The 15,057-nt window shown below is 22.3% G+C and overlaps 2 protein-coding genes across 2 annotated transcripts; one reads left to right on the top strand and one right to left on the bottom strand. All coding sequences in view use genetic code 6, as the record gives it.

Moving 5' to 3' along the window:
- Positions 1 to 478: 478 nt before the first annotated feature.
- Positions 479 to 9,172, bottom strand: TTHERM_00999030 (hypothetical protein; the record flags this gene model as incomplete). The annotated part of the gene is made up of 19 exons (XM_001030914.3): positions 479 to 1,185; positions 1,264 to 1,579; positions 1,638 to 2,446; positions 2,720 to 3,029; positions 3,080 to 3,251; positions 3,310 to 3,461; positions 3,523 to 3,741; positions 3,796 to 4,230; positions 4,304 to 4,696; positions 4,846 to 5,206; positions 5,262 to 5,497; positions 5,565 to 6,044; positions 6,365 to 7,975; positions 8,249 to 8,482; positions 8,542 to 8,665; positions 8,727 to 8,831; positions 8,893 to 8,972; positions 9,036 to 9,102; positions 9,162 to 9,172. 19 exons carry the CDS (start codon positions 9,170 to 9,172, stop codon positions 479 to 481), a joined length of 6,822 nt encoding a protein of 2,273 aa, XP_001030914.2.
- A 968-nt stretch (positions 9,173 to 10,140) lies between these two features.
- TTHERM_000999029 (hypothetical protein) lies at positions 10,141 to 14,737 on the top strand. Its single transcript, XM_012798245.1, has 3 exons — positions 10,141 to 10,913; positions 10,979 to 11,205; positions 11,832 to 14,737. Exons 1-3 carry the CDS (start codon positions 10,185 to 10,187, stop codon positions 14,518 to 14,520), a joined length of 3,645 nt encoding a protein of 1,214 aa, XP_012653699.1. The 5' UTR covers positions 10,141 to 10,184; the 3' UTR covers positions 14,521 to 14,737.
- The last annotated feature ends 320 nt before the right edge of the window (positions 14,738 to 15,057 follow it).

Raw genomic sequence — 15,057 nt, 5'->3', positions numbered from 1 at the left:
TAAAATTTTTACTTCTTTGATTGCAAAAAATAATTTAAACAGAATAAATTACATTTAAATTTAGCAAATGAATTTTTATTAATTTCGAAGATAAGCAAGTAATTAATATATTAATTACAGTAAAAGGGACTTAGAAAAAATAATATAATTTTTTTTAAATAAGTAAAATATGAGTAAAGATTATATTAAAAACTAGATATATAAAAGATATTTTTATTAATTAAACATAAAAACATGAAAATAAAATAAGGTTTAACAATAAAATAGAAAATATTCTAATAAAATAGATAGTCTTTTTTTATCTATTCCTAAAGTTAATTAGAAAAGAAAAAAATGAATATAAATGGAAAATATAATTAATTGTTTTTAGTAATATGGCAAATAGTCAGTCAGCCTTCCTGCCAATAGATAAGAATTATCTAATTTTTATCCATTTTCAATACAAATTTTCAGTTAAAATTTTAATTATATCATCTCATCAATTTGATTGGTATAATTAATTTTTAATTTTATAAAAAGCAAATCTGTAATTTCTTGTTCTTAGATCATTAAATATGCGAATTAGTTAATTAATTTTTGTTACTGTTAATTATAAATTTAAATTCTATAGATCTTAAATTTCATCTGGCTACTAATCAGCCATATTGTTTTAGTACTAAATAAGATCTTCGTCTATTTAATCATCTCCTGTTACATAAGGATATCCTTAGGATCTACTACTTAAATTACCATCATTTCTGAATTAAGTGCTAGCAGGAGATTAGAAGTATTAATGTTGTTGAGATCTTTGTGATAAAAGAGATTATTGTTATTGTTAATTAGAATATCTTGGATCATTTTAATCAGCATATTATAATCTAATTCTTAAAGATAGCTATGGCTAATCAGAGTAATTGTTATTGTATTCTCCATGATCATAATTTTGCTCATCCTCCAATATTTATTGATGCTGTCTTTATGCTTCTTCATCTCTTGCCATCAGCTCTTAAATTCTACTTTCCATTTCTTACAAAGTATATTAAACATCAGAAACTTGATTTAAATATTAATTGTCTCTTTGCTAATCTTCTTCTTCTAGTTAATCTAGTTAGTGAAGAGATCTTCTTTCATACTCTTCTTAATCGCTTTAATGTCTGCTACTTCTTTATAATTAGTCTGCTTCCTAATTATCTTCTTCATATAATCCTAAGATTAAATTTTATTTTTAGATAAGTTTAAGTTTAAATAAATAAATGGTTTTTTAGAGAAAAAAATAAAAATTACTTTATTGGATTGCTTATTGCATTTCCTAGTTTTACCTTCTTTAATCTTAAAGCTCTAGTTATTGCTATTAGTTTTATTATTATAACTACTAGATATAGCGTTAATGTTATTATTTCTCTTGAGAAAGTAAAGACTCTGACTTAACTATTGCCGAATTGAGTTATTACTCTAACTATTAAATCTTGTTTTAGTAATTTATTTCAGAGTTTTATAATTAATTTTCTAATTTCCTATTAGAATTTTATAAATCGTTAATTTAACTTTTAGTTTTTTACTATTCAAATCTAAGCTCAACCACTGTTTTATTTTTGCTTTTCTAAATTATTAATGAAAAAATTTAGTTGAAAAAATAAAGAATTTAAAAAAATGATTACAATAACGAGTTATCTGAATATGGAAGATTTTTATCTTTAAAATATTCTTTGTAGCACACTATAAATATGATCAGAGGCACCATAACGATTGATGATTCTTAAATTATCTTAACCTATTTTCTTCAGGATTCCACTTATACTATTGTCTTCTATCTCCTGTATTTAAGGTTGATTTCTATTTTAATTGAGCTAGATAGATTATTATAAGGATGGTTCAAGTAAATGCTAAGCTACGAGAGCAGATGTTGTAACTCTAATTTCAGGAGGTTATTAATATGAGCTTGTCAAAGAATTTGATAAGTTATCCTAGTACTGTTATGGTATTTACTATAGATACTAGTTATTTCTTTAATTACTATTGTTATACTCTGGATGTCTAGGAGCCATATAATTGTTGTTTACCCTTGAGTTTATTGGAGTAGATGGTGGAGAAGGAGGAGGAGAATTTTATGTATCCTGTTAAGGGAAAGCCAAATTTTTTAGAATATTAAATGAAGTAGCAATATCTGATAAACAAAACATTTGTTAAAAGGTTCTTTATTCCCAAACATTAACATTTTAATCATAGGCAGAATCGTAAATTGCATCAAAAGCATAAGCTAGAAGTTGTTGCTTTATCGTATTAGATTCACAAAGTTTGATTAAACCTCTATTTATGAGATAAAGCTTACGTGTAATTCTATTTGAATAACTTTCATTACGAATTGCTTCAAAGGAAGATTATAATTATCTTTATCTAGCCCTTTTAATGACCGCAACCAAGTTTTCAACTTACTAAGATTTATTTGATCTAATTGTAAACACGAAGTCTATTCATTAAATTATTTTTTATATATTTTAAAAAATAGTAAAAAAATATCATCTCTCATTGAAAAATATTTGAGTAATTTTAATTAGTAAAAGTGAAATTTATTTATATCTTACTGAAATAAAAAAATGTAAAAATTTAAATCAAATTTTAACTGAAAAAAATTATATCAAATTTTATCTGCAAAAAATTTGGACTATCATCAATTAATCCAATTAAAATGTTTTGAATGAATATTTTATAAAAAAAATGTATTTTTTTCAATTAAAATTACTTTTTATTCTATTCATTGCTGCTTGTTTCAACAAACGACTTAAGATTTATACAGTACTGTTCAGTTTTTGGTGAATCATAACAGTCATAATATTTTGTTAATATCTCATCAAATTAACATTTTGTCTCCATCTGTTAAGCCATGCTGATTATAATCTGACTTCCTCTCTTTATCTAATGCCAATACAATTCAATAGGAGCTGTTCTTTACTCTTCTTTTTGAAGTTTTTGATTTCTTTATATCCATCTTGTAAGTTGTTTGTAATTCTTGCTTACACAATTTAGACAAATCTGGAGAGAATTGCAGATTACTAATTTCATAACCAATAAATTAAATATAAAACTAAAAAAAATTATTTACTCTATAAATTTATTTATATTTTGTATAGTATTTTGAATCTAAATTTGCAAATTTCCATTTCCAAAGGGATGCGAAATAAGCTCTAAGTGCTACGCTACCAGATTTTCTTTAGATCATATGCATGGAGTCGTTTAGAGTTTTCTTATATAAGCTTTCGACTCTCTAGAATAATCTTTTAAAATATTATTTGTAAGCTAAATAAATAATTCTGAACAAAGTATAATTTTTACATGACAAGTTTTTATATTTTTTAATTGTGAGAAGCTGAGCCAGTTTTTTCAATTATAGTGTTTTCTAAACTTCCTGTGATTTTCTAATTAACTATCTCAAAGAATCTACTCACTGCATTAAAATGTTCAACTCTTTTTTCATCTTAAGTAACCTAAAATTTTGAAAATAATTAAAAAATTTAAAATAAAATCTTATTTATTTTTTGAATTTACATTTTTCCATTTTATGTAGAGTCTTTGAGGCACACCCATAGTCTTTTTAAGCATCAAGTAAAGTGCTTTCTTTTTAGTAATTTCTGCAACATATTTTATATCTTTAAGTGCTTACAAGCTCTATTTTATTGGATTTGTGTATATATTAGCCATTCTTTGCTAAAAGGAAGCATATTTACGCCTTTCTTCGAAGTTAACTGGAATCGGCAGCGATTTCCACTATTTTTAAAATTAATTTTAATTTTTTCTAAAAATAAAATAAATCGAAATTACCTTTTAGAAACAAAGAATCTACTAGCCAATATTAGATTGCAGTATTTTATTGAAGAACTGGATCTAATATTTACGAATTGAAGCATTTTTCTTGAAACTTTGAATAGCTTATCTGACTTTATTGCCTTTCGAATGAGTTATTGCATTTCTGAGCATATCAATCATTTTCCTCTTTTATTTGTCATCTAATCTATTGTAAAGCATATACTAATACCAAGTTCTAAACGCTCTAACAGTTTTACTTCTTGTAACTTCAAACAATCTCTCCAGAGCTCTTTTTTTAATAGCTACAGTTTATGAATTTAAAAGAATAACATCAGTTCTTGATCTTAGAGCAACAACCATCTATTCAAAGAAGTCAATTGTCCTCTTGCATTTTTCAGCTTACATAACACTTCTCACAAGTTGGCTCCAAGTAGAAAATGCATTTTGAGTCTAAATTGGTTAATTTTATAAAATAAAAAAGAATTAAAAAATTTTTAAATATAAAAATAAATTATTTGTTTACTCTTCTTCTTTGTTCTTCAAATAATCTTTCAATAACTTTTCTTTTTAAATTATTTTCCCTGTTATTCTCAATAGCTTAATGGAATCTTTCAGTGAGTTTTTCTTGAAGGATGGCAAAAAGATTCAAAGTTTATCTGCATTTTGAATTCTACTTGTATTATTTTGTTTGGTTTGACCATTTTAGGAACAGTTTTTTGTGGTCACTCATAGTTAAATTGATTAGACGATAGATAGAGTCTTTTTGAATTAATTAACTCTTAACCAATGATTATTTTAATGGATCAAAGAATTATCTGAGTCTTCTTCCACTGAAATCATTAAGAAGTCTTTCAAATCTCTATGCCTTGATTTTCTCAGAGCTAGGAAGAGGTAGTGATTTCCATTTTTAAAATAACTAAAAAAAAGAATTTATATTTAAAATCAAAAAATCAAAGATATCTATTTTAATTAAATCATTCAAATTGCCATAAATTAATTTTTATTAATTTTTCATTGCTATTGAATAAAATTTATAAATTAAAAAATAAATAAATAAAAAATTACTGATAAAGTCTTTCCTACTGAAGTATCTAAGAGTTTACTGAAAAATTAATTTTAGATTATTTTGATGTTTCTATTTTTCATAAATTAATTTAGAACTTTTCTCTATCCGCCTAAAGTTGATCCTTCCTTCATTAAATTTAATTTTTCAATGATTCTACGCTTAGTTTCAAGATCTATCTTAGAATCAAATACATGTTATCGCCATTATTTCAAGCAGAATTTTATATTTAAATTTTATTGATTTATCAATCTTTAAAGGTATTTTTGCATCAAATCCCAATTTCTGCTTTCAGCTATAACTCCAAACTATTATTAAAGCTTAATATGGATAGCATCAAATAATTTTATGGTTAAAGAACATCTATTTTTATTTAAAAACAAAAAATTTAAATTAGCTATTATTTTGATAAAATTACTTTTAAACTGCTTAGTCTTCTCTTTTATAGTTCCAGCTATCATAAACTCCTTAAAATTTAGATTTTTAATTTTGTAAAAAGAGAATAATCAGATTTTTTTTCTTTTCATCAGCTTGGCTTTTTATTTCCTTCAAGCAATCTAAAAATTATCTGTTTCTATTGTTTACAAAACCTCTCATTTTTTCTTCAAAATAGTGAGAAATTGTTTTAGGGGGTCTGTAAGGAAGATATTTCCACTTAAATTTATCAAAAGAAAAGATTAATAAAAAAATGTTTGGTAATTAAATAAAAATTATAAAATACCTTGAGGAAAAGCTGAAGAGCCATTTAACTGGAAGTAACACCCAGCTTTTTATATAAATTAAATGCAATTTTTTAGAGCTTCTTGTCAACATCAAAGCTTTATAATGCTTATTTCATCTATCTCTTTACTTTGTCATCCAAAAGATCTTCCAATTATTTGATTGCTTCACCTTTCTATTCATCTTTTATCCTGAAATCGTTTATCCTGCTCTTCCACATAATCCAGAATTCTTTTCTAAGCCTTTGGTAATTTTCAATTAATTTTTACATTGCTCTTATCTTCCTATCATAGTCAGGTAAAGAGCTAAATAGAGCAAATTCCACTTTTTAAGAGAGTAAATCATTCATAATATCAAACAACATCATAGTCTTTTTGCATCTACTTACTTTTTTACAATTATCAGCTATTTAATGCCAGTTTATGAACATTCTTTTATGTGATGACATAGATTTCTTTTGTAGACTCTGAAAGAAACTTTTCTATTGTTAAAAATATGCTTTAATTATCAACAATAAAAGAAAAAATAACTCATAAAGTAAATTAGCTTCTAAGGATTAAAATTAAGTAAAGTTATATAATAATTATTATGAAAAGTTAGTGAATGAAAGCATTATTAATATTTATCAAAAAATAAAAAGTCCACCTTAAAGTTCAAAATAAAGTAAATAATAAAACTGGCTTTATTAAATTAATTTTTTGGATTTGATCAAATAATTAAAATATTTATTTAGTCAAGTTTGTTTTAAGTGGATTTTTTAATGAGAATTGTAAAATAAAAATAAATATGAAAATTCTTTACTTTTCTTGAAATAGCTTCTTAATAAATTCTTGTGAAAGCTTAAAAAGATTTTTTAATAGGTCTCATAGAAAAGTTATGCAAGATACCTTCAAATCTTACAGTTTTTATTTACATTTCGTTATCGCTTGGAGGTGGAAGACCTTTCCAAAGCATAAAGAGATGAAGAACTTTTCCTGCAGATGTATCAAAGAGAGCTTTGAAGATCTTTTGTTAAATATTCTTGACTTTGTAATTGGTATAAAATTAACGAAGAACGAATCTATGAGAGTTTCCAGAGCTTCTCTTAACATAATCTACCATTTTTTTAAGCATATCTTTTTTATTGTTATCATTAAGGAGCTCCTCCATTTTTAATTCGTGGTTAATTTATCTCCATCTAAAGAAATAATTGTAATTTTTCTTCTTCCATTGTTCAATCATTTTCTCTACAATAGCTGTCATTCTTCTAATTTTTTGGTCATCAGTGAATAACATTTATGTGTTTGCCTAAATAACTTGCTCAACTCTTTCGAAGATATTTATGACTAGTTTGCATCTTCTAATCATTCTATCAGTGTACACCATTTATTTCCATTCAATAAATAATCTTTTATACGAAGATTATGTTTTTAGAAGAAGTGTTTATAAGGCTCTTTTTTTTTAATTTTCAGCCTCTTAGAAAAGAAACTTCATTGAATCTTAAAATACTCTTAATCTTTTAAAAGCAAAGTTTTAAAGTTTAATTTAGAATTTGTTTGCAGGACCTGTCATACGAGAAGGAATTTCTTTCCAGACTCTAAAGACTCTCAGCATTTAACCAGCTTTTGTGTCTAATAAGGATTTAAAGAAATTGAGTTAAACTTTTTTGATTTTCATATTTATATAAAATGAATTTAGAGTTGATCTCATTTTTCCTTTTTATCCATTATTAACCTGTTGACCTAAATTTTATATCATTCTTTAAATCATGTCTCTGTTAAGTGTACCAAACCTTGCATTCACTCTCCAAGTGTTTAAAAGTTTACGTGCAAATTAGTTAAAATTACCAAACATTTTTTCAATAGCTTATTTTTTCAAAATCTATTCTCTATTTGATTGAAAAATCTACATTGTATTCACTACAAGTTCTTTATTTAAAGTTTCTAAAAACTTCATAACAAGTCTGCATTTCATATATTATTTAGCCTAATTAGCCTGCTTTCTCCACTCTGTTATATTAACTTTTAAATTATCATTAAGTTTTTTATAAACTGCTCTTTTCTTTTTTTCTTCGCCTTCCTCATTTATTTTTTTTATTTCATCATAAGGTGCTCTAGTCTTCTTTTTTGCATAATTTGCAAGTAAATCTATAAATTTTTTATTGACTAAATAATCTCTCTAGTTTAGCTTTATTACCCTAAATCCTATTTTTTTAAACAGCTTATTCATTTTTTTTTCAAAGAGTTCACATAATCTTAAAAAATTTTTTTGCCTCTTTTAGTTCTTCAACAAAATGACAAAAGCTTGCTTCTAAAATTTTTTGTAAATAGCTTTTTTGGTATTTTCAAGAATATCTTCAAACTAAGCAATTTTTTTCCCCACAATATGATCTTCATAAGGATTGCTAATTAAGCTTCTTAGTCTCCAATAAGCCTTTTATTAAAAAATATAAATTAAATAAAGCTGTTTTCTCGTATAATTTGAAATTAAAAAATTAGAATTTAAAAAATAACGATAAATTTTATTTTTTTGAAAGCTATCAATTATCTTTGGATATAAAAAAAAATATTTATTTTCTAACTTAAATTCTTTACATTTTTTAAACAACAACAATTGATTTCTTAAAAGCAAACAAATAAGTGAGTTAAGAATCTCACAAATAATTTTATTTTTTTAATAGAAAGAATTTTAAAAGCTTGTATTTACGATTTCTGGCTGGATTCTTGCATACAAAACCAATCTTTTTATCACATTTCTAGGTTAAATAATATTGCATCTGACTCTCCAACGATAGAAGAATTCTTTCTTTTTGAGTTCAGCGGGGAAATATCTTTAAAAGATCATTTATAAGATTTGCCCCTTAATTCTTTGACTACAATTAAGATGTCTTCTTACTTATGATAACTGAACTTATCTTATTTGATAAAAACTATTTCTCATCTATTATTTTTTATAAACTGAATTTTAGCATAATTATTAATTTTAGATAACTAATTTACATGATTATATCTAATCTAAAGTAGAGATCTACATAGATTTTATGCTCCTATTCTGTGTAATCTCAATTATTCTTATTATTAATTAACTGGCTAACCATTTAAAGCTGCCAACTATCTTGAATTACTTTATTTTTATATTAAAGAATACATTTATTTCGTTAAAATTAAAAAGCATTTTTAATTACACTTTTTATGGCTGCTACTGACCATCTTAGGAGTTTTACCAAATTTATAGAAAAGAAAGCACGCTTCTTATATTATACCTTGATTGATTAGTCTAGATAATTGAACTATTTTTGAAAATAAAGTTAAATACACAAAGGCTAAAAGTATGTATGTTTAATAAGTTACAGCATTAGATCATAGAATTGATTTTTATCATATTAATTCCTTTATAAAAGTTGATTCAATTCATTAATTTCTCTCCTATACTAGATTAAATTGACGAAATATTCATTAATACTTTCTATATTTGCTAATAAAGAGTTAGTTACCTCATAATTTTGATCTACTTGATTGAGTAGAGCTCTATTTAAAATTATCTAAATTTAATCTCTCTGTCTATATATAATAGATAAAAATGTCATCAAAAAATAATACTAATTAATATGATGAATTACTCGTTATACATCTATCCCTAATCTAATAAAATAACTTTTTTATAAATTCTTTTTCACTAATGCAACTAAAAATATTTTATGTCCTATTTTGCTTAAATTTTAACTATAGAAGTAGGAAGATTATTTAAGATCTTAGAGTATTTTTCAATAACTTACAATTCAAATTTTTTACTCTTAATCTATTTATTTATCTTAATCTTAATTAATTAATTAATTTTTATCTATCTAATTATCAATATTAATTACTTTCTTTTCTTTTTGTTAAGGAAACAAATTATTTGAAAAGTTGATTATTCAAATTTTTAAATATTTTTTTTATTTCCCTTCTATCCGTTTATAATAGTCATTCAATTAATATCATTCATTAATTTGCTTTCCACTAATTTTCAATTGATTTTTCTCTCTTTTAATGCTTATTCTAATTTTTTGAATTACTAATAACAAAATAAAATAATCATCAAAGTATTATTTTATTGAATATTATTATCAAAGATATCTATCTGGCTATTTAAGTATTTTGACTGTTAAATAAGCTATAAAATTCATTTAAATAATCAGTAAAAAAATATCAAATTTGTGGTTTGTTATTTTTATTTATTTTTTCTTGTGATTAGTAAATCAATTTAGAATTTTCAGTAACAAAAATAAAATTAATTTATCTTAATGAAATAATATTTTAAAATAACTAATTTCAGATAGATATGTATGAGAGCAAGATGATTTATTATTATTTACAAACACCAATTAATTTTATAATATATTACTAAAATCTTCAATTTTCTTTAGATTTGCATAATATTGTGATCATCTAATCTTAATTACACAAATAAATTTTAGGCTTATATTCTACAAATAATGATTTGATTAAATATTCTAATAAAAATCAACATACTTAACACATAAATACACACTCTACACAACCCAAATATATAAAAATAGGCAACCAAAGAAAGTTTATTAGATTTTGGTTATTTTTTTTAATAATTTAATTAAAAAAAACTAAATATAAAAAGCAGAAAAAGAATGTCCCAAATAAAAAGTGGCTAAGGCAGTTTTGACAATTTGATTAGCGATATCCTAAAGTAAATTAAATAAAATGAGTAGATTATGAAAAGTTTATTTTATCAAGCAGAGGAAATATCATTTAAGATTTAACCAATAATTAAATATGAAAATTTATCTGAATGTAAAATGAGTTAGATACCAATTCAGAAATTATTAAAAAAAAATTATAAATCAATTATGTACATCAGCGGAGATGGAAATTGCTTCTACAGAGCTTTCATGATAAATTATTTGATATAAATATTTTCAACATAAAATATTTAATTAATAGAGTTGCTGATAAGAAATACTTACAATTTAAATGAAATACATTTAAAGTTGACACATTATTAACAAAATATAAATTAGCAAATTTAGTTATCAATAAAACTTACCTTTCTTTAAAGTCTTATAAAGTGGTATTAAATTTCCACTTAAAAAGCTAATTCATCAAACTCTTCAGGCCAAACCCAAATAAAGCTTCTAGCAGAAACAATTTTCAATGATTATAGAGATAACTTTTGCTTAGATTTGTGCTCGGTTGTTATTTGCAAAAACCTTATTTATGAGGTATTCAAGAGTTTGAAAGGTGATATTAATTGTTCATAAATAAAAGCTATTGATATCCATGCCGAAGAAGAAATACCTCAATTGCTTTTTAAATACAACGAGTTTGCTTAATCGTTTTGTATTTATTGCGCCCCACATGTAAAATTATTAATTGCTATTATTATTTATTCAATTAATCCTCTAACTTTATGAAAATAAATTAGGCATTCAAATGTTAATTGAAAACTATTTTAGTAGACATTAAAAAGGAAGACATAATAGAATTCTATTTTCAAAATAAATATCTTCAGTAAAGTAACAACCTAATTGAGATCGATCTACTTCTTATGAACTAACATTACTACATTCTTTTTAAATCTTTGGCAGAAGATCTCAATATTTAAAGCTACAAGAGTTCTTTTTTTTAACAAGTAATGGAACAAAGTATCTTGTAAGTAAATTTTTTATTTTCTTTGAATTAATAAAAAAACTGAATTAAGTTTTAAGATAAAATACTACATGATAAAAAATTGTAGAAAATTGACCACAAATATTTATTTTAGACTTTTAAATAGAAAAAATAAGATTATTTAAAATAAATTACTTAGCTCTATTTAATTAGTTAATAAATTTACTATAAATTGCTTATAAAATTAACTATTAATTTCTAATAATATATTTAATAAAGTGAAAATATAAACAGATATTAATTAAATAAAAATATAATTAATCGTTTTTAATAAGTAATAAAGAAAATTACTTAAATAATTGTTTTTAACTTTACAAGTATTAGCTCTAGTCAAATAAATAATTTATTATCAAAAATAAATAGTGAATTAAATACTCATTATAAAATTTTACCAAAAAGTTTTATTAAATAAGGAAATAAATTTATCTTTAACTAATTTTGAAGTATTCGAATTAACCAATTTACAATAAAAAATATAAATTATCAATTTTTTATGAATAATTTTATCCCTATTTTATTCCCAAATATTCTTTTGAATTAATGAAAAAGATATTTAAAATTTTTAAAATTAAAGATAAATAATGTTAAAGTTTTATTTTAAATATTAGAATATAAAATTAGTTTATAAAATCATAAGATATGTAAGCAAGTAGCATAAATTAATCAAATAAAGACCAAAAATGCCAGAAATGTAAAAAAAAATAAGAAGAAGTCATCTTTTTTGAAAATGGATTCTAGTGCTTACGATGCATTTAAAATTAGTTAAATAATTAAACTAACAATAAAATAAATTATTACATTTCGATAGAATAGGATGTCGAAATTGAAAAACAATTAATAAATTAAGCTTTAGGATTAGAAGAATAATATAGCAGTAAATAAGATAATTCAGTGATGGAATTTATTTTTTTTAATGATAATGACATTTGTCAAGAATGTAACTCAAAAAATAAAAAGGTTTATATTATCTAGGATAATAAATAATAATATTGCTGGGGTTGCCTACAATTTTTAAAAATGCACAAAAAAGATGAAAAAATCTAAAAAGCTTATGAATTAATATAAAAAAAATAGGTCAAAGATATAATATCTACTTTCTAAAAATGTAGGCAATGTAATAAAAGCAAAAATGAATTATTTTAAAATGTTTGCATGGAATGTATTCAAATAATATCTAAGATTGAATTCAATGAGTAATAACAAAAATAATAATAGTAATAATAATAAATTTAAAATTAATAGGATAAAATGAATTAAAGCAATAATAAAAATAATAATAATAGCAAAGTAAAAGAGAATAATAGCAATGAAATCAACTATTTTAATCAATAGCCGCCAAATTAGCTACAATGGAATAACAATAATAATAATAATTTAACTAACTCATAGAAAAATCTAATAAATTAGCAGCTTGGGTAATAATCGAATAATGAAAATTTTTAGGCAAATGGTTAAAATATCTAAAATAATTTATTAAACGAAGGTCAAAAAATAAATAATTAACGATAATCATAATTTAATTTTTAATAAAAAGTTAATTTTAGCAGTTTTCCTTAGAAATAGAATTAATAACAATAAATCTAGTAATAAAACTTTCCCTAATAGAATTAGCTTTCTTAAAATACAGAATCTTCTAAATAATTTGTTTTATAGCAAAATTAATTCTAAAATGGATAAAATTTTCAAAATATGAATCCATCGCATAACTAAATGTATTAATAGAACTAAAATAACCAATAATCAATTAACAATAATTATAATTAGATATAAAATCAACAATATTTAAACCAGTACTAAAGCTGGTAATAACCCCAACAGATGAGCAACTATAATTAAAACAAGTATCCCAATTAACAATATTTTGAAAATTAAAATAATTAAAATTAAGATAACTCATATTAGTTTGGAAATAATTAAAATTATGTGAATGTTTATTAGTTTGGAAATAATTCATTTTAAAATTAGCAAAACTAAGGAAATATGAATAATTAGTAAACTAATTCTAACTAAATTTGGCATTAATAATCTAAACCTCTGATTGAGAATGACAATAATAATAATTAAAATTAATTTCAAAATTAAAATTAATTTTAAAACTAATTTAACTAGCAACAGCAATAGAATGGAAATGGAAATTAGTTAAATAATAACTAAATTTAAAATTAAATTTATAGCAATAATAATATGAATTATTAGTAAAATTAAAATGAGAATTAATCTCAACAGAATAATAATTTTAACTAAATTTAATTAAATAATTAGAATTTTTAATTAAATAATTAATTTCAAAGTCAAAATAATTAGGACAATCATATTTTTCAACAATTTTAAAATAAAAGTTAGAACAACCTTCATGTGTAGAAAGATTTACCAAACTAAATTCAAAGATTTTCAAGCCAAATAAACCAAAGTTAAATTCCCCAAGTAAATAATCAAAATTAGAATGATTAAAACTAAAATTTATGGTTTGGAAACTAAAATTAGCAACAATAAAATGAAAATAAGCAGTTGTAGAATTCAAATGTTATAAAACAAAATTAACAATCACAAAATAATATCAATTAAAAGCAGCAATTTTTTTAATAGAATTAGCAGTTATTTTAAAATCAAAATTCGCATATATTGGAAAATTAGAATTAATTATAGTCCTAATTTTTAGAAAACAATAATATTTATTTAGGGTTATAGGATTAAAACAATAATAATACAAAAAATGTTGTACTTAATTCATAAGAATTCTATCCTAAACCATTGAGTGAATAAGAAAAATAAAGCTTAGATTATCCTAACAGTTTCATATAAAATAAATTGAAATAATAAGGAAATATGGAAACAAATAAAAAAATGGATAACTAAAATTATTATTAAAACAATAACTAATAAATTTAAAATAATTTTTTTGGTAACTAAATGATGTAACAAAATAATTAAATTAAAAACTAATAAAACCAGATTAATGTTTAAAATTAACAATTATAAAATCCTCCTCAATTTTAAAGTAATCCTTAACCAGTATAGCAAAAATAGTTACTTCCTTTTTAGCAAGTTTAGTAAAAGAAAAATTTACATTTTATTCAAAAAAATGTAAATGATAAGTTTGATTAGCAATAATAGCAGTAAAATTATAATTAAGGAGATCAATAATATTAATAAAATATGTATTCAAACTAGTAATAATAAATTTAAAATAATCAGCAAAGTAAAATTTAATATTAACCTCAATTTAGTGGTTAAAAAAGCAACAACAGCAATAATAATAATCCTTCAAATAATTATTTTGTTCAAAGTTTTAGCTGATTTTATTGAGTGTTTTATTTAAAATATTTATTTCTTAAAATTCGTGAGAGATTTAGTTTTATATAGAGGAAATAAATACATACATACTCTTAAAATAAGATTTATATCTAATATATTTTTATAGTTAAATAAATAAATTTCTTAATATGAAATTAGTTTATTTTTTATATTATATTTAAAAAATGAATGAGTCTGATCTGAGCTTATTATTGTTTATATTTCTTCAATTTAATATTTAAATATGTTGTCTGTTTTTCTGTTTATTAGAGCTTTTTTAAAAACTAAAATAATAAAAGCTTATTCAAAAAATGAGGATTATGTATGAGTGGATTCAAATAATTATTAGATTTATAAATATTTATAATACTTATTAACAATTTTGCATAAGTCTTTTTTATTTTATTCAAAAAGCAATTTTCCCTTGTATTTTGTGTTAGAATATTGCAAATTTCTACTTTTTTATATTTATCAATAAAAAAGTATTTAATTTGAAAAATTTGATTGCTTTTTTGTTTATTTTTAATAATAAGATAAGAG

The sequence above is a fragment of the Tetrahymena thermophila genome, assembly GCF_000189635.1.
Source record: "Tetrahymena thermophila SB210 genomic scaffold scf_8254595, whole genome shotgun sequence".
Classification (NCBI taxonomy): domain Eukaryota; phylum Ciliophora; class Oligohymenophorea; order Hymenostomatida; family Tetrahymenidae; genus Tetrahymena; species Tetrahymena thermophila.
This window is presented reverse-complemented; position numbering and strand designations above follow the sequence as displayed.